Source organism: Petaurus breviceps, unplaced genomic scaffold (assembly GCF_028583685.1).
Source record: "Petaurus breviceps papuanus isolate PSGF00001 unplaced genomic scaffold, PetGlider_PUasm1.0 91041, whole genome shotgun sequence".
Classification (NCBI taxonomy): domain Eukaryota; kingdom Metazoa; phylum Chordata; class Mammalia; order Diprotodontia; family Petauridae; genus Petaurus; species Petaurus breviceps.
In genome coordinates this window covers 42,083,179-42,105,070 of record NW_027187400.1, presented here as the reverse complement: position 1 = coordinate 42,105,070, position 21,892 = coordinate 42,083,179, and the positions used below count along the sequence as shown (strand labels likewise).

Genomic DNA, 21,892 nt, shown 5'->3' with positions numbered 1-21,892 from the left:
CGGAAGGGAGCAAACTTTCGTTAAGCACCTGCTCGGTGCGAATGGCCTCTCATTTGATCCTCATAAGAGCCCTGGGAGGCAGGTGCTGTTTTTATCCCCAAATTTGACACTTGAGGAAACAGAGTCAGACAAAAGTGAAGTGACTTGCCCAGGGTCACACAGCTAGTAGTAAGTATCTGAGGCTGGACTTGAACTCAGATCTTCCCAACTTCAGGTCCCACACGCTGTCCATTCTTACACACTTAGATTTGGGATAAAGGAAGGAGTGAGATGAGCTTAGCTCTGCAGTGGCTTGGCATGAACTAGCCTGGGTACATCACCTCCTGCATCCTGAAGAGAGCCCTTTGGCAAAACCTGCCACTCTCTTCCACCAAACAGACTCCCAGACTTGGTACTGGGCACGGAGAATGGTGAGGTGGTTCTGGGGAGGGCGCGGGATCAAGTCCTGTTGATGTCTGCCAAGCCGTGGCCATACTAGTGTGGGGAGGGGGGAGTGCTTTCTTCCTCAGGGCTCTATGCAGACCTGCAAAAAGCTAAGGGAGCCGACTTAGGGCTCCACATCAGACTGGCCCAAGCAGACAAGCTGTGCCACGTGGCCTGCTTCAAAATCCAGGGGCCCTGAGGCCTCATCTTCCCTTGAAGCTTTGAGAGCCAGCCCTGCCTGAGCTCCCTTCCTAGCCCTGGGCAGCCTGTCCCCGCCACCTAGTTCTTTCTGGTGTGGAGCAGCCTTGTTCCATTCCAGGGGCGCTGTTCCGGGCCAGGCCTAATGCACGGAATCAGGTCTGTAGGGAGACACTCACAGGCCATAAAGTGTAACAAAATGCTTTATTGATAAGATTTTAAAGAATACAGATAGTTCCTGGTTAAATAGCTTACCAGCTCAGATAAAGTGGACCTCTCCATCCCTGCCTCAGCACTCCCAACATTTACTGATAGTCAGCAGCTCTGGATCAGAAAGGCATTCCTGCAGGGGACTGTGAATTCCAATAAAGTCACACACATCAGTAGGCTGAGCCTTTCATATCTCAGGGGGCTCAGACCAAACCAGCCCTCCTCCCCAGTCTGCGTAAAGCAGGTGCCACAGCCTTCCGCAACGGATCTGCACAGTCCCAAGCCAGCATGGCCTCCACAGCTTCCCAGGCTCCCCAGCCCTGTCCAGACTAAGGCATCCCTGGCTGAGACTGAACTGTCTCAGAAGGCCACGCCATTGGCCAGACTCTGCCTGCCTACCGCCCGGTGCCTGGCGCTGTCAGATCCTACCTGAAGAGACCCGACCTTGGTTTTTTCCACTATCCATTAGTTGGCATCTTCACCAGCAAACATTTCTGGATTGCCTGTTGTGTTTGGGCCCCTAGGGTTAGCTGCTCTGAGCAGGAAGCAGAGATGAGACCAAAATGATTCCAGTCAGTTCAGCTCTTTATTAAACCCCTCCCATTGTCCCAGGCCCCACATGGTGCAGAGCTGAACATGAGACAGGCCCTAGAGGTAAGTAAATACTAAGTACGTAAGGGCAGCTAGTTGGTGCAGGGGATAGCACACTAGGCTTGGAAGACCTGAGTTCAAATCTAGCCTGGGATGTTTACTAGCTATGTGGCCTTGGGTAAGTCACTTAACCCTGTTTGCCTCAGTTTCCCCATCTGTAAAATGAACTGGAGAAAGAAATGGCAAACCCCTCCAGCATCTCTGCCAAGGAAACCCCAGATGGGGTCACGGAGAATTGATCAGGACTGAAACGACCGAACAACAAGTACACGAGCATTTTCAAGGGGCTGGTGATGGGCTTCACATAGGAGGTGGCGCCTGAGCTGAGCTTTGAAAGCAACCGAGGGTCTAGCAGAGCAGCGCAGCATTGGCAAAGGCATGGAGGTGGGAAGTTTAATGTCATGTAAAAATAATGGTGAGCGGGCCAGGCCCCTCGAATCAGTGGCTGTGGAATCTGTGCTGTCCCTGCAGTCCCCTTACAGCATCCGTCCCCCCGTGCCATCGCCGGCCTTTGCCTGAAGATGCCCAGGACAAGGCGCGCTTTCGCCAGGGCAGCCCGCCCACTTCTGCTTGACTTTCATCCTTCGGAGCTTCTTGTCCTGTGCCCAACCTGAACTCTGATTGTCCTCTCTCTTCCGCCTGAGGCCGAGCAGCACGGTCTTCTCACCCTTCCACTCATAGGAGCGCCATCCTGTCTTCTCCATCTCCAGCCCTGTCAACTGCTCCCTGGATGGTGTGAGCTCTCAGCCTTTCCCCATACTAGCCGCTTCCCTCTTCCCAGTGCTTGTCAGCTTACCAGTGTCTTTTCTGTAATTTGAGGCCCAGGAATGAGCATAGTGCTGCAAATGGGGTCTGACCCCACAGTCAAAGCAAGGTTGAACTGCCTCCTCTCTGGTCCCAGGCATTAGATTTCTCTCGATGAGGGCTTAAAATCACTTTGACTGGTGGAACATGTGGTCCGCTCTGACCCCAGGATCTTCCTTAGTGCACTTGCAGCCTAGCCACACCTCCCCTGTCTTATACTTGAGAAGCTGATTTGCCAAAACCTTTACATTATATTCCTACTCCGAGGCTGGCAAACAGGTGGAAAGTAGGTATAGATAATTGTAATGCCAGGGCAGATTAATAAGTGCCATATAAGTGGTTAGAAACCAGGACATGCAGAGGAAGTTAGCCTCCCATCTCCTCCCTACTTGCCTCTCTTCTGTTCTGGAAACTGCCCTTTCAGGTCTGACAGCTCACAGTCCTCAGGGGGAATCTGCCCCAGCCTGTCAGACATAGCTGCTTTTGGAAGAAGCCCTGCCCTGGGCCTCCTCTTTGAGGAACATCGGAGAGTGGGGCCTGGCATGAGCCAGGAGCCTCTCCAGAGGAGAGGCAGAGAGAGACGGCACCACGGTGGAGCAGGGCTGCCCGGCCTTGGGACCCCCCGCCACCAGGAGCAGGGAGGCAGGCAGGGCCTGTGTCAGGTACAAGTCAGGCCCCAGCTTTATCAGGCAGGGCCGCCCAGCCTTGAGACCCCCGCCACCAGGAGCAGGGAGGCAGGCAGGACCTGTGGCAGATGCGAGTCAGGCCCAGCTTCATCTGGCAGGGCTGCCTGGCCTTGGGTCCCCCGCCACCAGGAGCAGGGAGGCAGAGCCTGTGGCGGGTCTGATCGGACCCGGCTGCTTCTGGTAGGACTGCCTGGCCTTGGGACCCCCACCACCCTGACTAGTAGGGAGGCCCGACTACATCTGGCAGGGCCGGGCTGGCAGGTATTTTCTCTGATGGCAGAGCCATCACCTGGAGCTTCCTATATCCGCCTCACCCTCCACCTCTTTCCCACCTTGCTTCTGAGGTTCTAGAGGGAAGACCAGCAACCCCAGCCCCATCTGTGCCTTCCCCAGCTTTCTTTAAATGTAGCTGTGCCTTGGCCTGGAGACACTGCCTTTGTGCCAAGCACTCCCCTCCTGCCCTGCCTAGTAAGGTCTGGGTCTTGCATCGTCCTCCAGCTGGGGGAGGGGAGGATAGGCCTTGATGCGGGTTTGGGGGCAGGTGGGCATCTTTGGCCATGGCCTTGGCAGTCTTACTGTGCTTGGCTGGAACAGGAGAAGCCAGCGATGGCGCAGTTCTCGGCTGCACACAAGCCCATCCCAGCATTCAGACGTGTCCCCTCTTGTGTGTCCGGGGTCAGGGGGAATGGCTCTCTGCCCTCCTCCCCAGCTCCCCACCCTCAGCTTCAACTGCCTCGATGACTGTCGAATTCGGCACACTCTTTATAAGGGCTTTGTTGGGCCGGGCACTGTGCTCAGCACCAACAACAGTCCCTGCTGTCCAGAAGCTCCCATTCTAACTGGGGGACCTTTGTTAAATAGCCTGCAGCCAGTGGAGCCACCTCCCAAGAGCCTGAGGGGAGCTGGACTGTGGGGCCTTCATTAAGCAGCTGCCCTAGACCCTCTCCACCCTTCTGAGCTGGCTTTGATTGCAGACCTCGCAAAGCACACTGACTCGGTCTCCTCTCCCGTACAGTGCAGCGAGCCGTCTCTCTCTTCTCTCTCAATGACCCGGCCCTGAGCCCCAACATTGCACCAGCACACAGCCCAGTCCACTCAAGCCTGGAGAGGACGCCCACCAGCCCCCGGACAACCCCCACGATGAGGTGAGGCACCACCAACCACGAGGGGGGTACACTATGGGGGCTCATGAATGAGCATCCTGCAGACCACTAAGCAGGCAGGCAACAGACATTATTAAACGCTTAGTATGTGCCGGCTCCTAAGCACTAGGGCTACCATGGCAGCCCCTGTCCTCAAGGGGCTTACGGTCTGATAAGGGAGATACCATGCAGACAAGCCACAGCCAGAACAAACTGGAAGGCCCTCCCAGTGGGACCTCGGCAAGAGCCCAAGTTTAGGTAAGACATTGAAGGAACCCAAAGGTTCTGAGAGACACAGGGCAAGAGGGGGGCATAGCCTGGGCAAAGGCAAAGAAGCAAGAGATGAAAGGCCAGGGGTGGAGAACAGTGAGGACATGATGGAGGATCAGCTGATATCAGTCCTCAAAGGCCAGCCAGACCTTCAGGGTAGGACTGAGGGGTCACTGTTTTATTTTAGAGGCAATAGGGAGTTACCAGTGCTTCTGGAGCAAGCGAGTACCATGGAGGGCTATGTTGGCAACTGGGTGAGCGGAGGTGGGAAGCAGGGAGACTCTGTGTTTGAGCAGGGGCGGTCTGCATGGGGAGGGAGGTGCGGCCGCCTTGGCTCTTTGGAGGGTGAGAGAGAGGACAGAGTCAAGGGTGGTGGGGGTCTTGGGAGGATGATGGCATTGTGTGACAGTCCCCAGGGAGGACTGTGGCCTCAGGGCTCTCAGGGAAGGCAGCCTTGAGGACTGGCTTTAGGGACTTGAATAGGCATTTAACAGGCAGCGTGCATTTATTAGGCACCTACTGTATGCCAGGCATGGGGCCCACAAAAAGGCAAAAGGCAGTCACAGTCTGATGGGGGAGGCGGTGTGCAAACAGCAGACAAAAGCAAACTCTGTGCCGCATAAATAGGGGATAGGGAGCAGAGAGAGGCTGGGGAAGGCTTGCTGGACCAGGGGTGGGGTTTTAGCTGGGACTTCAAAGAAGCCAGGAAGCTCAATGGTCAGAGCAAAGGAGGGGGAATGCTCCAGGCAGGCACAGGGGCCAGCGGGCGCTGGGAGATGAAGGCAGGGCCTGCGATGGAAGAAGGGGCAGAGTAGGAAAGGTTTGGAAGGCACTTTGTACTTGAGCTTGGTGGTTCAGTCATACCCCTCTCCACTTTGGGTGGGAAGCAGGGAGCCAGTGCAGGTCTTTAAGCAAAGGACATGCCGTGTCATGTCTCTGTAAGAAGATAGATGCTTTGGGACTGGGGTGGGGGTAGCTGGGTAAGGAGGGGGAGTTAATAACGGTAATAGCCAGCATTTACATGGCACTTTAAGGCTTGCCCACCTCTTTACAAATATCTTATTTGATCTGCACAATAACCCTGGGGTATATGTGCTGCTGTTCTTCCTATTCAACAGATGAGGATATTGAGGCAGACAGGGCTTAAGTGACTTGCCCAGTGTCACAAAGCAAGTATCTGAGGTCGGATTTGAACTCAGGTCTCCCTGACCCTTAAGTCTGGTGTTCTCTCCACCAAGCCAACTCTCTACCACTTAACTGCCCAGCAAGGCCTCAAAGGATCAAGCTGCAGATATCTGCAGATAGCAGAGAGTGGGCCATGGAGGGAGAAGGGGAGCCAAGTGAGTTCATGGCAGGTATGAACTGTGGACTCAGTCTTCTTGGAAAAGCATGAGGCAGCTCATCAGCTGAGGGGTAGGAAAGATGGAGGGAGGCCCCAGGCTGTGGGTGAGCTTGAGAAGAGGAAGTATGGTTAGTTAGGACAGGGGATGAGATGAGGAATTGGCAGCTTTGGAGATTGTAGAGTAGCAGTTAGCAGTGCAGGGAGCTCCCCCCAAAACTCTTCCAAATAGACCTAAAAAACATGCCAGACTGAGTAGTGGTGGGAAAATCCAAGAAAAAGTCATAACAAGACATTTTTCTAGCCTAGATCAGCTTAGGGAGATAGAGAGTTGTGTGGAAACTGGGTCTAACCAGGAGCGCACTCGGAGTACTCTGACATGAGACTGTGCACTGGGAAGGAGGGGTCCCCAGACCCATAGTGGGGGTTGGGAGGAAGGGGTACAGGTTCATTGTATCTGACCTACGGAGCCCCTCACTGTCACTGTACCCTCCCCAACCTGCCATCCACTCCTCTTTCCCTCAATTCCTGCCATCCAACTACCCTTCCCTTGGTTCTTGCCATCCATCCATCCTTCCCCTCTTTTTACCTCTAATGGTCTTATTTCATTTAGAAATATTTTAAGCTCTTTTTGAAACTATTGCTTCATGTCTTCTAGGAATCTAGTTGAACGTGTCCACGCTGCATTTTTCTCTGAGGCTCTGTCTGTAGATGTTTTGGAGTCCCTCTCCTATGTTTTTGAGCTCCCTGCCACCATGACAGCTTATTGTAGCGAGGCTCTTTTTTTATTTGCCCATTTTTTGGCCTACTTTCTGACTTCTAATTAGATGTTAAGGCTGGGCTTTGGCACCCTTCCTCCACTGGTGAAAAGAAGGCAGATTGGTCTTGTTGCTTCTTTCTTGGGGTACCAGGTGTTGGGTCATCCCAGAATTCTGGGCATAGGTTGGGGACCTGCAAGCTTTCACCGCTCCATAAATGGTTGGATCCAGGGCAAAGTCTGATCATTGCCCCTTGGTCTGAGCTCTGCAAGTTCCTGAACTGGGTTTGGTCTGAGCAAGAGCAGATCCGGACTCTGCCCGTATCAACTGAAGGGCTCTGCTGGCTCAAAGTGAGAGGAGTGTAGGCTTCTGTTTGGTCTGGGATTCTTCTGCAGGTTTCAGACTGGGCTAAAAGCTAGAACTGAGACCCTGCTCTGCTCCTGGGGCTGAAGCCCTTGCTGGTGCTGCTGGCTCCTCCCTCAGGTCACTGGCAAGGGGCAGAGACTGCTCTTTCTTGGTTTGTACATTCTTTCAACCTACTTCCTGACCTTGGACTTGACTGACTCACAACTCCTTCCCCTGGAATACCATCCTTTGGTGCAGATGCTGATGACCCGGGCTTGAGTAGTGAGTGCCAAAGCTGCCAGGGACCAGGCCGGCAGAGTGCTGCCCCTTCCACGTCAGGGTTGGGACAGGAACGAGTTGTTAAGTCTGCCAGCCCAGGAATCTGGTTGGGCTCACCTTCGGGAAGCCCAGTAACCAGATAGGAATGTGTAGGAAGGCCCTATGAGCCACATGCCCACCCATGGATCCATGTGCCAAACTAGGGGGCAGGCCTTTGTCGATGTGTTGGGCACCAAAGGGGGACATCTAGTGGTGAGGCTTGGCCATGGCAGCCCAGAGCTTCTGGCCCATTCCTCATCCCTCCTTATTCTTCCAGAAATGGAGGTCTTCTCTTTTCATTGGGACAGCTTCAGGAAAGTGGCTGCTTCCCTGCAAGGGGATCCTGCCTCTGCCACCCCTCTTAGACAGAAATGCCCAGGCCCCCTCCCCAGACACACTATACTAGTCTCCCCAGCCAGGGCTGGGCTTTACATTCACAAGTTTCCTCTTAATGCCCCTCTTGCTGCCCACAGATTCCTCTCCCTTCATCCTGACCCTGTTTCTCCACAGCTTCCAAGCAGCCTCTCCTGGTTTAGGGCTCAGACCCCCTCCGTTTCTCATATTCCTCATCTTCCTTGGCTCTTGGCTATCCCCCAGCCCTCTGTACCTCATTCATCTTTGGGCCTAAGGCAGAGAATTTGTGTTCTAAGCCACCTAGAACCTGAGTCCCAGGCAGCTGGCAGAAGCTATTCTCTTCCTGTTACGCCCTCCCCCTTCCCCCCATTTTCATCCCTGAATCTTTGGGAAAATCCAGGAGCAGCCATAAAGCTTGAAGGCAGAGAACTGGACAGGATGACACAGAGTCCCTTCCCTATTCTGGAAGGAAGCTGTCATCCTTTCTGTCTGGAATCCAGACTTGCTGGGTGTCAGGCTCCCCGAAGGGGTTCAGAAGGCTTTGTCCCAAGACCTGTACCAGACCTCTGCTCAGTACGGATGGATTGAGAGCAGCTGGCTCTGCTGACTCTTCTGGAATTTGCTGCCTGGGGGGCTGTGGGATGAATTTTGGTCTCCTCAGGAAGCTGGAGCCTGGCTGGGATCAGGACCCTGACCCTCTGACAGTGCCAGAGGTCCCGGTCCCCCAGGGCCCTTCTTACCGGGGCAGTGGCCCATCAAGACTGTACTCTGGTGGGAGAAACAAAATGAGCTTCCTTCTCCTGCCCCACCTTCAGTAAGAGGCTCTGGGACTTTTCCTGGGGTCCCTCTGCCATTGTGGCTGGGGTACACTATCTGGTGTCTGTCTAGAGGCCTAGGCCAGGGCAGGGATCGTGCACCCTAAGGCTGACACTGTTCTGTGTCTCTTCTCTGCGTCTTCCTTCCCACTGCAGCCCGTCACTAACCCAGAACCTATGGCACAGATCTCCATGAGCAGAGGCCCAGTGTAGGGTATGGGACACAGAGGTCACAGCCCATGCCCCTTGCAGCCACAGGCTATGCCAGCAGGCCCCCTCTCAGCTCTAAGAGCCCCAGGCCAGAGCTAGGGAGAACTTGGCAGGGAAAACCTGTGCCCCCTCCCCTGGCCCACAGCATTCCCACCTGTGGGGGCTAGCCTCCCTGTGGGCCCTTACAAGCTCGAGGAGCCACGCAGGGAGACCTTGGTGAATCAAATGGCTCCTCTCTCCATCTCCCCCAGAGTTCTGGGCCTCCCCTCCTTGGCCTGCTGCTCGTAGGAGAGGGCCCTGGGGGTTTGGTCTGGAGCACGACTTCCTAGGGGAGAGGATGCCTTGGGAAACTGTGCTTTGTAGGCACATGAGGCAGGAGACATGTGGAACCCCCACAGTTACAGGAAGGTGGGCTTGAAGCATGATGAGGAAGGTTCCAGGGCACCAGAGAGCCCTCCTGGGAGAGGCATGGGCAGAAAGATGCCCACTCAGGTCTTTGTGTCTGACGGATGTGGATGCCACAGTGGGCCCCAAACCTCAGCAGTGCCCAGAGACGGGGGCTGCGGAGAGAAGTGCACCGTGCCCTGGACCAGGAGAAGATCCATCCCCAGGCTCTTTATTTGCTGTAAGGCACTCTGTGCCTCATTTTCCTCATTTGTGAAATGGGCTCAGAATCAGGTTTTATGAGGCTTAAATGAATCAGTGTTTGTAAGGTGCTTATACAAGAGGACAAGTGGCCCTTTGGAGGTGGGCAGGGGCCGACTGTTTCCCCTAAAAGCCAGGCCCAAATCAGACAAGACTGATGTGGGAGTCAGTGACCATGGGACTGACTGCCTGTCCCCTTGCCTTCAGCGAGGAACCCCCCGTGGATCTGCCTGGGAAGGTGTACCAGCTGGAGGTGATGCTGAGGCAGCTGCACAGCGACCTTCAGAAGGTGAGAGCAGTGGGGACCAGAGGCTGGGGTCAGGGAGGCCTTCCTGGGCTGTGACCTGGGGCAGGCACCAGGCCCTCTCTGGGCCTTGATGTAGAATCCCATGCTCCTCCTTGCCCAGGCCTCTGTAACACAGTCTGCCACTCCCCAGGCCCCACAGATGTCCCATGGCCCTCTGCATCCCAGCCCCTGATGGCCTTTGTTCTCTGTAGGAGAAGCAGGACAAGGTAGTCCTGCAGACAGAGGTAGCCACCTTGAGACAGAACAACCAGCGGCTGCAGGAGGAATCACAGGCAGCCAACGAGCAGCTGCGGAGGTTTGCTGAGATCTTCTCCAGCACCGTGGAGAAAAAGGAGCCCTGAAGGCGGGGGCTTCGGGGCCTCCGCCCACCCCTGCCCACCCCTGCCCCTTCCCTCGGGCTGGCCAGCACTGAGGGCCATCTCAGCACCCGCGTGTCCCGCGGCCTGGGTGCTGCTCACTGCCTTTCCCCTCCGGCAGCACGGGGCCAGTCTGTCCCGAAGGTCGGGGTGGAGATGGGGTCCTTGGAGTCACCTGGGCTTGAGGGCATGAAGAGGCTCCCCCACCCAGAGGCCCCTGGGGCAGTGTATCCACACCAGTGACCAGTCTTCCTCACTGTCATGAAACCTTGAACCCACTGGCCAACCCTTGGTATATTGAGTTCCAATGCAATATCGAAACCCTTTGGACCAACTGGGAGGATCGGGGTAGGCAGGGGACATGCCTTCCCCCCCTGCCTCCTCCTATCAAGTTTCCGAAAAAAACCTTGGAGCACTTTTTTCCAAGCTAAAGTACTTTCTAGTAAACCCAAGATGAAGAAATCCCAATGTTCAGAGTGTAAATGTTCTTTATCGAGACAGAGAGAGAGAAACACTATATTTGTATAAATAGGACAGTTTGTAACCTTTTTTTCTACAAGACTTGTCTAGCTACCAAGGGCAGCCTGCTTGGCCCAGTGGTCCTGGAACTAAAGGGTGAGGTTGGGGCTGCGTCCTCCTTCCCCAGCCCCTCAGGGCCTGCTCAGCACTGATGCCAGACTACTGAATCCAGACTGTGGCTGAGGGCTGGGGGCTCCCGGGCCTGTGGTGAGGCTGCAGGTGGCCTTCAAGCCCCACTCCATTTTTCTGAAGCCCCCTCTCTTCCCCTGCTGAGGAGAAGCTGGAGTGGGAGAATCAGAAAGGATTTTTCTTTCCTTTTTTCCTTTGAAAGCCACCAGATTTGTTGGGCCCTGGTGGAGGCTTCAGGCCTGCTCCTCTAGGACACGCACTGTGGGGCAGCCCCTCCTTCTCTGCCTGCAGCTTCTCTAAGGCAATAAGGAGCTCTGGGCCAGGCAGCAGACCTGCACACCTGGCCCGGCAGCTACATGTGGTACTATGCTGGGAGCTTAGGAAAGAGCAGCTGTTTTTTTCTTTAAAATAAAAAGTATAAATATAATATATATTTATTTTTTCATGCAAAGCCACCACAGAACAATTCCATAGTAATCCTCTGTGCATCTATTTCCAGCCTCATGCTGAGGACACAATCTCCAAAGCCAGGTTTCCCATAGATTCCCCCCACTCCAGGCTGGGCCTTGCCCTGAGATGCCCTGGGCCAATCGCAGCCCAAGCCCCTGAGGCTGGAGGAGGACAGCTGAGCAAGCGAGTGGCCAGACTTGGATCCATCCAGGCTCCCATGGGTTCCATGGCCCAGAGTCAAAGAAAGCCACAATGGGGTCTGGAGACTTGGGCTGCTGCTAGACTGGTTTTTTCTCCAAAGAATCCTCTGGTCCTCTTCTAGAAAGGACAGGTATGCTTAGCAGATCCCAGGTCTCCTCTTCCTCCCCTGATCTGGGGATCTAGGGCCCTCTGGATCCCAAAGCCCAATATTTGTCTCACACCTCCCCTTGGGGGGGGCCATCTCTCTGGTTCAGGAAGGGAAGGGGAAGGGGTGTTAACTGCATCTTCCTCCAATGTAATTAGGCCCCTTCAGTTTCCAACCAGCTCAGTCCTGATTGGATGAGAGAGAGCAGGGGATAAAATATTGGAGATAGGAAAATGGATCCATAAATCTCCTAGCTGCCCCTCCCCCTGCCAGATGGGTAGCAGGGAGGCCCGAGCTGCCCCTGGCCCTCCCATTTCCGGTCCAGTGGCCTTGCTGCGATGTTCCTTCTGGCCCTCCATTCTGGGGTCTCCCTAGCAGGGCCCCTCCACCCTCCAAATGATTTTGTCTCCCCCCCCCCCATGTCTAGGGATCATTCTGGGGCGTGATTGTATACTTTGACCAAGTGTAAATTATGGCTGTTAAGGTTTTTTTGTTATCATTTTGAAAGGATCTACACAGATAAAATCTGTCTATTTAATTTTGCCCCAGCATTCTTCCTGATGGTTGACAACAGCACCTTTTCCTATGTCGACTGGTTTTTTGTTTTTTATCAGAGGGGTGGGTGGGTACATTATTTTTTTTGTCATTGTTATCCCCCCCCCCCAGTCTTGAGATTAGGGGTCTTGTTTCTGGAAGTTTCAGAGGAAATAAATGTTTCATAGAAATTGCTTGTTCTTGCTGCCTGGGTGACTGGGGTAGGAGTCAAGAGAGAGGAGACTGGCAAGGCCCCCTCTAGGGGCATCTGCTCAAACACCCTGGGCCCACACTGGCTGCCCCTTTGTAAGGGAGAGCATTCTAACAGTGGCACAGGGGGCCAGAAGAAGAGAGGGAGCTTCCCATCTCGTAGGCAGTGCAAGCAGGGCCCGACATCCCAGGCGCAGTTCTGACCAGAGCTGGACAAGACAACCCCTTACAACCAAGTCTGACTTTACCGTTCCAGCCTTCTGTCGCCTTTCGAATACTGGCCCTACTCCTGGTTCAAGGAAGTACTCTTCACAGTGGGTGTGTTTGGAACTGGGAATGAAGCCAGCTGCCCAACAGATTGGTTTCCTAACCACCCCCACCACCCCTACATTGGCAAGTTCTGGGTGTTATTCCGTGAATTTCTGTTCTATGGCTGGCTGACAGACCCTATCCTGCCCTCAGGATCCTCAGGCCGGTGTTAAGGGGTGATGTGGAGAGCATCAGGTTGGCTGCTGTCCTGAGCCAGGCCAGGTCTTTTCCCTGCCAATGGACGGGAATCTATCCCCAGCTTAAGTGCCACCCACAGACCCCTAGTTAAGGGCCCAGACCCTCCCAGACTATCCTGCCAGTCCTGGGCAAATCCATAACCACAGAAAAACCTGGAAACCAGGCCTCAGCTCCATCCCCACATTCACCTGACTCCTGGCCATAGAGGGGCAGGTCCCAAAACAAGCCTCTCTAACCCTGTGCCACCCACGGACAGAGCTTTCATGTTACCCACAGACTGCCCTCCAAAGCATGAGTGTGAATCCCCACTGGCAGGTACCCAACTGAGAACCCATGCCTCAGCAGCAAGACGTCCTTTGGGAAGTCTTCTAGGGAGATCTTGAGCCCCAGACTCTGTCGGTGATGGCCCAAGTTCAAAGAAAACCATGGTCTCTTTCCCAAACTGGCCATCATCAAAGGGCCAAAGTGAATCTCAACACGTTACCTCTCCGACAGCAGCCAGAGTCACCCAAAGCTTAGCTTTGGGAAATAACATCTTAGAATGGCGGAAGGGAAAGGGCCTTGGAGACCCCCTTGGCCAGTACCACACATCGGGGAAACTGAGACCCTGGGAGGGAAGGAGGCTGGGGTGCTGGCACCCAGGCCACTTCAGCAGCGTCAGACATCCTCTGTCTCTGCATGTCAAGGGGAGGGGTGGGCTCTCACCTCCCAGGAGGGAGATGGGGTAGGAACCTCCAGGTTGCAGTCTACAAGCATCTCACAGGCACACCCTCACTGGCAGCCTGTCTCCCTTACCCTCCACCTCATCTCTCCATCTGCTTCTCTTGACTCTGGCATTTGACTTTGCCAAGCTTCCTGGGTGTCTTTCCATCTGGGCCCCCGATTTTCAGTCCTGCCCTCTCTGGAGTCTGACCCTCTCTCTCCTGACACTGCTTTCTTTGGGTCTCTTGGACTCCTTAGCCCTCCACACCTGTCTCTCTGTCCATCTGCGTCCGTCTCCTTCCAGGTCCCTTTCTCCTGCCCTCTGTCTGCCTGTCTCTCTCTTGCTAGGTCACTTGCTGGCCTCTCCTAATCTGTCTCTTCTCCCCTCCCCCCTGCCCCCTCTCCTCTCTCTGTCACTCCCTGATCCTTTGCCCTTCCCTTGCTGCTTGGGGGTGAAGGTGAAAGATGGACTGTTGTCTACACACACCCTCACTCCCCCTACTAGCAGGGAGGTGAACAGTGTGAGGATACAAGACTGATTGGGAGAGACTCCAGGACTCTGGAGAGGACTGGAGTGATTGCTACTCTCCCTACCCCCCCCCCCAATCCCTTCTCCCACTTCCCACCCTCTGTCTCTGTCTCTTGCTGCAGCAGCTGCCCGTTGCCAGGGCGACCACAGCTGGGTGTGTGTGTGTGTGTGTGTGTGTGTGTGTGTGTGTGTGTGGAGGGGGGTGCTGCAGTCTCTGTCACCCCATCCCCCCTTCCCTTCCCTTCCCAGCAAGGCAGGAGGGGGTGGGGGATGGAGTGAGGGCGGGAGATGGGGAGAAGCAGAGAGAGGAGATGAGGATTGGAGGAAGATGGGGAGACAAGGAGCGCCAGGGAGGGGGATGGGGAGAGACGGGGGAAGGAGCTGGATGAGGAGGAATACTAGGGAGAAATGGGGTGTTGGAGAGACAGGAGAGGAGGCAGGGGGAGCCCGGGTGACAGGGAGGGTCTAGGGAAGAGAGAAGAGAAAGTGAAAGGAACGGGGTGTTGGGGAGGGAGACAGAAGAGGAGGTGGTGTGATAGCCTGAGGGGAGACTGGAGGTGTTGGGGAGAGACTGAGGGAAGATTAAAGAGGAGACAAAAGCTGGACTGGGGCCCTAGCTTCCTCCCTCCCTCCCTTCCCCACCCCAACAGGGCGCCAACAGAAGGAGGCAGCGGCCAGGGCGCAGTAGGGCCAGGCCCAATTTAATACACAGAACAGGGTGATCCACAGTAGAGGCAGGCAAGGGGGGAGATGGGCTGTACAGGGAGCTGGGGGGGATGGGGCCATGGTGCCAGGAAGCCAGGGCCAGCCCATGGCGCCCTGGCCCCCCAGGACCCCCCTCTCCCTGGCCTTGCCCACTTGCCCAGGAACCCCAGCGTCTTTTGGATACCCCAACAATTAAACACACACGACCACAAGAAACAGCTGCCCCCCTCGCCAATTGCCCTCCAGACGGGCATCAGGGTTCAGGGGACCCCCCCCCTTGCCAAGGGGCCTGGTCCTTGCCTGGCGAGGGGATGGGGATGGGAAGAAAAAAAACCAGTCCGGGTGCAAACTCTGTGCTTCTCATTCTGGCGAGCGCTGGAGCCCGCCTTGCCCGGCCCCTGCCCACAGTTTGCAGTGGGCATGGGGGAGCGGGCACAAGGAGGGGGCAAGGGAAACAGGACTTTTAAAAACCATGGTTCACATCATGCAACGCCCACGGCGGGCACCGCGGGAAGGGGCAGGGGGCAGGCTGAAAAGGGGCAAGCATGGTGCCTGCCTACCCAGAGCATGAGGTGGAAAGTAGTCCCTGCTGCTGGGATGGGCCCCCAGGCCGGGACTAGGCCACCAGCTTCCCCATAGAATTAGGGGAGGGGGCCGAGCAGGAACTCAGCACAGGCCCAGTGGGAAACTTGGGGAGGGGTGGCGGTGCCCACCATCCAGGCCCACCAAGTTGTATAGGTCTCTCTCTGTATATATTACTTTGTCTTTTTTTTTTTAACTTTTTGTCTTTTTCTCTAGAAAAAGGCTCCATCCATGCCCCTACCACTCCCTAGCCGGTGCCCGCCCCCTAGTGCCCGCCCAGAGGCGGGTTATGGCTTTGAGGAGAGCAGCATCCCCAGTACCCACCACCCAGGAGTGGAGGCAGGGCTAGCTTCCCCCACCCAGGGGGGAGGGAGGCTGGAGCTGGCACATACTCCCCTCTGTGGGGGAAGGGAACCTGGCCCTTTTGTGGGCCCCATTGGGGGGGATGGGGCTCAGAGTCAGGGAAAGGGGATGGGCAGGTAAGGGAAGGGGCGAGTAAGGGCCAGGCCTAGGTAAGGGTGATGTAGGCTGATGCCTTTTCCTTCAGGTGCCGGAGACACAGGTGACAGCTCCAGCTTCCTGTGGAGAGGCCAAAGGTGGGTTTGGTGGAATAAAGAAGAAAGGACCATGGCATCCAGATATCCCCTACCAGTTCCCCATGTGTGTGCGTCCCTCTGCTGCCATGCCCTGGGTCACACCTGCCAGGGATCCTCTCTCCACCCCACCCTGGGATGGGCTCCCCATCTTACCTTCTGGGGGCTCAGCCATGGGGGGGCTCAGGCAGTACATGTGGTAACCACGGTCACAGTCATCACAGAATAGCAACTGGTCCTGGAGGGTAAGACCCATGCGGCTGGCACCAGGCGGCATGGGCACCCGGGAGGGGGGGCGCCGGAGGGCCTGGGGGGCGGGGGGTGGGGGAGGGAGGCTCAGGCGGGCCGAAAGAGCCCAGGGCTCTAGTCCTCCTGACTCACTGTGGGACCTCAGACAAGCCCTGCCCATCCCCTCTCCAGGCCTCAGTTTCCCCCTCTGTTCAGGGACCAGGTGATCTAAGGGGCCTGTGGTTCTCTCCATCCCACTGGGGAGTGGGCTGGGGTGAAGAAAGCACATGGCATGGGGTGGGGCTGGAGCTGAGGTCATCAGGGAGCCTGGTGCTGCTGGGCAAGGTGGGCACTCACATCATTCTCTGAGGTGCCACACAAGCTGCAAGATTTGCATTCGATGCACTGCCAGCGGTATGTCCTTACAGCTGCAGTCATGTTCACCGTGAATTGTAAACAGGATGGGTGACCTGAGAGGGTGGAGTCCAAAGTGGGCTCACAAAGTCCCAGGCCCTGGGAGCCAGGAGGCATCGACAAGGTGGTGGTTGAACCTGACCTCCTTCCCTCCCCCCTACAACCTCCTCCACTGGAGTCCTTTGTACTTGGGCACCTCCCGTGATGGGGAGCTCCCTTCCTTTCCAGAGGCTCTCATTATCGGAGCTTTTCCTTACATTAAGCCGAACCAGTCTGCACTCTGCCTGCAATGCTCCTAGTTCTGGCATCTGTAGTCACACAGAACATTTCTGTTCCTTCTTAGGAGAGAGTATGGTAGAGTCAGAGATCCCAGGTTCAAATCCCTACCTCTGATTCTAAATCCCTACACCAGTGTCTTCATCTGTGCAACATAAAGGCTCAACCAGATGGCCCCTGAGGTCCTGTCCAGCATGATCTACAATCCTCCAAGTTCGTCCAAGGACCTGGGTTTGAGTCACTTACTGGCCCACCTGGGCCTCAGTTTTCTCATCTATAAAGTAACAGGGGCCCCTAGAAGTCCTCTGAACCCCTTCCACACTAATTTTGTGACTCCCTGTGACAATTCTTCCTCCATACGTTTGAGAATGGAGGTTACAGATTATACATGTTCCTCTCTTCCTTGTCCTGCTAATTCTTTTCTTGAGGCATTGTGGTAGAGTCCAGCCTCCCTGCGCTCAAAGTCACAAGACCTGGGTTCAAATACTGACTCTATTATTTACCCCAAGGTCACAGTTCATGACCTGGGGCAAGTTACTTCTGTTTCCTCATTTGTAGGATGAGAGGGTCAGCCTCTAAAAAGTTCCTTCTCTGGCTTTAACTGTAGAAATAGCAAACACACAGAGCAGAGACTGAAAGCTAGGAGGGTCCCTAGATGCCATCTAGAGACAACTTCAGGGGATAGAACACTGGGCTTGGCATCAGGAAGACCTGAGTTCAAATTCAGCCTTAGAAACTTACTGGTTATGTGACTAAGTCACTTAAATCTCTGCCTCAGTTTCCTCACCTGTAATAATGGGGGTAATAATAGCACCCACCCCCCAGGGTGGTTGTGAGGATTAAATGAGAGAATAATAATAATAGTAAATGTTTATTGCCTTCCACCTTCCTCCATCTGACCCAAGTGCCTCCTTTTATAGAGGGGGGAAATCGAGACCCAAGGAAGGGGTATAACTTGGCCAACATCACAGAAGCTAGTGAGTAGCAGAAACAGGATTTGAACCTAGGTCCTCTGAAGGGGTGCTCTTTCCAAGGCACATTAACCCCCACCCCCCACCCCCAGAAGTATTCAGCTGTCCCGTTTCCCAAGGTTTTCCCCATGGGTCTTGGCAGACCATTTGGGCAGCCAATGACTTAGCATATGGGATGAGAAGTGTTGGAGTGGGGAGAAGATAAGACCTTCGCTCTGCGGGCACCCACAGGAGGGAGTGGGTGCCCATGTGGTTTTCTAGGATGGAGAAGTCTCTAACCCTCTGCCTCAGCCCAACCCTAAGACCACTGTGCCTCTGAGGAGGAGGGTGTGATGTCTATGTGCGCACATGTCAATGTCTCCTTGCCCCATCAGAATGGAGGCTCTGTCAGGGAAGGGACTGTTTCCATTTGGGCTTGCACAGTGTGGGGCATATTGCAAGTGTTTTTATAAAGGCTTAACAATTATGACTGTGTGACTGATTCAGTGGGTGAGTCCCAATCCTGGCTAATGCGTACTAGATAAGTGACCGAGGACAAGTCCCTTCCTATCGGTAGCCTTCAGTTTCCTTCTCCATAAGGTGAGGAAGTTGGACCAGACAACTTCTGAGACTCTCTTCTGTTTTAAATCCGATGATTCTATGGTTATCCCTGACCCAAGATGCCCCAAGGAACCACAACTCTCTTCTCTAGGCAGCTCAGGGCCCCACTGACAATGCATGCCTTCTGGGCATCCTGTGTGCCCTGGACTTCCCCTGACCCCTGCCTGGCTTCTCTATGGTGGGACTTACCCGATCGGCCACAGTCAGCACAGGAAATGAGGTCCTCAGGACACCCCGTCTTTTTGGAACCGCCCAGACAGAAATCACAGTAGCCATTGGGGATGACTGTGCCATCTGGAGCCTTCTTAGCTGTAAAACAACAGGAAGGCTTGGGAGGTCGTGCCTGCAGGAACAAGGGTGCCAGTGGTACCCAATGAGGTGCCCCCAACCTTCACCCTGCCTCTCACCTGCTGCTCTCTACCTGTCAATCTCTGGCCTGTCTCTCCCTCTCCTTCTCAGTCTCTAGGTGCCTGCCTTTCTCCAGCTCTGTCTCTCTCTTTCTCTGACTCACTGTCTGTCTCTCTGTCTCAGTGTCTCTGAGTCTGTCTCTGTTTCTCTTTATCTCTGTCCCTGTGTCTGTCTCTTTGTCTCTCTGTCACCCTGGGTCTGTCTCTCTCAGTCTCTGTTTCTGTTCTCTCTACCTCTGTCTCCCTCTGACCCTGTTGTCTCTACAGCCAAGGAAGAGGGTGATTTGGAGTGGGGCAGATTCAGGTGGGTTACCTGTGTGCTTTCTTTGGGCTTCAGGAATCCAAGCCAGTTCTTTGTAAAACTCTGGGGAGGCAGAGAAACTGCTTGGCACCACAGACACGGGCACCCTCAATGCCCTCCTGCCCTGGGATAGAGTACTTGGATGGGGCTGCCTTTTTTTAGGCAGGGAGAGTTCAAAGGCAGGGCTATGCTGGGGCTACCCACAGATACACACAGAGCCAGGCACAGAAAGACACACAAAGACAGAGGGATGAGGAAGGGGAGCCCCAGCAATCTAAGCAGAGGGGGGCCTCTAGACCCCATCCCTGTGCTCTAGGCCCCCTTCCTGGGCATCCCCACTTATCTGCAGGGAGGGGAAGGAATGGGAAGGGGCTGGAATTCTGGCTGCCCACTTGGCTCAGCAGGCTTAAAGCCCAAGGCTTCCCCAGGTGCCCCCAGGCCCAAGAGGAGGGAGGGAAGGAGGCTGAAGTGGAGTGTGTGTGGGGAAATCATCCATCACCCCCCATTGTCATCTCCCCACCCCCTCCCTGATCTCTAATTGAAGCAATAAATCAGACCCAGAAATCTTACGCCCGGGCCAGGGAGAGGGCTGGTTGCCATGGAAACCCCAACGATGGTGAAGGCGACCACGGCGATGTGCCAGGCTCCCAAAGTTGGGGAGGGATGCACTGAGGCACCTGGCCCAGCCCAGCCCCCTGATCTTCTCCTGACGCCCCCCAGGCCCTGACCCCTGGCTCACGCTTGTGGTTGTTTTTCCGGTGGAAGGGCAGGGCGTGCCGTTCTGCGTTCTCCTCACCCTCCTCTTCTGCCAGGTGGGTGTGGGTGTAGTGGTAGCTCAGACCTGGGCGGTTCTTATAACGTTTCCCGCAGACTGGGGGGTGGGGGATGGGGAAGGGAGGGGGCTGATCAGACCTGTCCCCACCACCCCTCTCCTGCCTGCTCCAGACTCATCCATTCCCCCCCCAGCCACTGTACTCCAGCCCTAGCCCCTCCAGGGGACTTGCTCCAGCTTGGCCCCGAGGACATCAGACCTGTCCCCCCTGCCACTTTTCTGCTTCCTCTGGCCTCAAACCTACCCACTCCAGCAGGGTACCCCCCTTCCTACTACAGAGAATGGGGAGGAGGCTTCCCCCCAACAAAGGCACCTGCTTTGGGTGTGCCATCAGACCTGCCCCATCTGGCCCCCCCCCCCAGCCCATCCCTGTCCCCTGCCATTAGCCCTCAGCCCAAGACAGGGGAGGCTCTGGGGGCCCTCTCCTCCCCACACCTCAAAGGGACTCACTATCGCAGACATACGGCTTGTCCCTGTCCTCCAGGGAGGTAGTGTCTTGGCGTTTCCGAAGCCCCCCAATGCCGTATGCCTGGAAGAAAAACAAAGACTTGGAGTGACTGGGGAGGAGGGAGAGAGGAAGAAGCTGAAAGATTTGAGGCCTGGATTGGGAAAACCCTAAAAGGAAAAGGGCAGGTCAAAGAAGAAAGAAAAGAAAGTGATATGGCCAGGAGGGACACAGAACACAAACATGGGAGTGTCAGGGAGTTAAGACGGGGAGGGGGGCGGGTCCCAGAACAGACCCTAGGAAGCCAAAGCCTTTGGGAGATAGGAGGGTGGAAGGGGGGAGAAAGGAATGGTAGAAGCATTGAAGGGCAGCACTGGACTTGGAATCAAAGGCCTGCTCTGGGGTTTGGGCCCAACTTTGTCACCTAATGATTGTGCAACTATGGGCAAACCATTTAAGCTCTCCTGGCCTCGGTTTCCTGAACAGTCAAATGTTGGATTTGGACTACATGGTGTCTGAGGCCCCTCCAGCTGTAACATCCAAGAGGGAGATGCCGGACAGAGAAGGTCCGAGGCCCAGAGCAGCAAGACCAAAGGGCATGGAGAATGGGACAGCGGTAAAAAGAGGAGCTGTCAGGAAAGGCGGCTTCGCCAGGCAGAGAATTCCGCTACTTGTTGGGCCCAGGAGAAGCACTAGAGACGAGTCAGGCCCCAGGAGACGCTGGATCTGGGCCTTGGAGGGGGAGGGGCAGGGCGTGGGGGGTCCGCGCCCCAGCTACCTTCCCCTTGGCTCTGTTCTTTCGGCGAGGAATGTCGTCTTCCAGATCTTCCGCCTCGAGCTCATGGGGAAGTTCTAACATCTGTTGCTTCTGGGCAGGAGGAAACACAAGTCCCAAGTTTTCAGGGAAGAGAGGCTTGACATGGCTTTGGGATAGGGCAGAAGTATCAGGGATGGTGGAAGAGAGACCTCTAGCTGTGCCTAGTCTGGGGGGAAGCCTAAGCGGGCTCAGCCCCAGCTGAGTCCCCAAAGAAGGCGAGGGGCAGGAAAAGTACTGCTGTACTTACCCTCGGGATGAGAATATGGGGCAGAGAATGCCCTGGAAAGCTGCAGGAACTAGGGGAAGGGGATTGCTATGGGAAGGCTGGGGAGGGCAGGGAGGAGGGGGACATGGTCTGAACAAAGACTCAGAGGCATACGAGTTATCTGGGTGAGGAGACCCCCAGGAGCACGGAGACCCCTGAGACGGAAGGTCTGGGCTAGTGGATGGATTCCTTACAGATGTCGGCAGTCAAGGGAGTTTCTGGAGCAGGAGAAGGACATGAGGTGACACTCCCAAGTATGATTTTAGGAAGATGATCAGGGTGACCTGTGTCTTATGTGCTGGAGGGAGAAATGTGGCTATTCCAGAACAAGTCTGGAGGAGGCATTTGTAGGATATCTATCTTCTAAGGTGGGGGGGGGTCCTCAAAAGGGGCAGGGCTAGAGGGGAGTCCCCACCCCCCACACCTGACAGTCCATGATGGTTTCTTCTTCCTTCAGTTCAATCTTCTTTTCTCCTGTCTCTGCACACAGTAGGGCCTCTAGGACTGGCCCTTCAGGGAGACCCCCCTCCTTCTTCAGGGGTGTTTCACAGTCTGGGGGAAGGGTGGGAAACAGGAAGGGTCAAAGAAAGGTTGTTTGCCAAGAACCCCCTTCTCTCCCTCTCTCTCTCCTCTCTCTGTCTCTCCTATCTCTTTCCTCTCTCTCTCTCTCTCTCTCTCTCTCTCTCTCTCTCTCTCTCT

At 55.3% G+C, this 21,892-nt stretch overlaps 2 protein-coding genes across 4 annotated transcripts in view; one reads left to right on the top strand and one right to left on the bottom strand.

Annotated features, from left to right (window-relative positions):
* Positions 1 to 12,000, top strand: part of SIPA1L3 (signal induced proliferation associated 1 like 3) — a 94,096-nt gene extending 82,096 nt beyond the window's left edge. Inside the window, exons 19-21 of the mRNA XM_069078521.1 lie at positions 3,988 to 4,117; positions 9,376 to 9,457; positions 9,667 to 12,000. Coding sequence (XP_068934622.1) covers positions 3,988 to 4,117; positions 9,376 to 9,457; positions 9,667 to 9,816 — 362 coding nt within the window. The 3' untranslated portion in view covers positions 9,817 to 12,000. The remainder of the gene's footprint in view (positions 1 to 3,987; positions 4,118 to 9,375; positions 9,458 to 9,666) is intronic.
* A 2,445-nt stretch (positions 12,001 to 14,445) lies between these two features.
* DPF1 (double PHD fingers 1) overlaps positions 14,446 to 21,892 on the bottom strand; it is a 12,289-nt gene continuing 4,842 nt past the window's right edge. For 2 of the 3 annotated variants that reach the window (XM_069078587.1, XM_069078588.1), the window contains exons 4-12: positions 21,618 to 21,745; positions 20,890 to 20,979; positions 20,117 to 20,195; positions 19,574 to 19,705; positions 18,847 to 18,897; positions 18,316 to 18,435; positions 16,223 to 16,335; positions 15,794 to 15,944; positions 14,446 to 15,623 (exon numbers count right to left, since the gene is read on the bottom strand). In XM_069078587.1, the coding sequence (XP_068934688.1) occupies positions 15,553 to 15,623; positions 15,794 to 15,944; positions 16,223 to 16,335; positions 18,316 to 18,435; positions 18,847 to 18,897; positions 19,574 to 19,705; positions 20,117 to 20,195; positions 20,890 to 20,979; positions 21,618 to 21,745 (935 nt within the window). In that variant the 3' untranslated portion in view covers positions 14,446 to 15,552. The remainder of the gene's footprint in view (positions 15,624 to 15,793; positions 15,945 to 16,222; positions 16,336 to 18,315; positions 18,436 to 18,846; positions 18,898 to 19,573; positions 19,706 to 20,116; positions 20,196 to 20,889; positions 20,980 to 21,617; positions 21,746 to 21,892) is intronic. The other variant, XM_069078589.1, reaches the window with a different exon arrangement.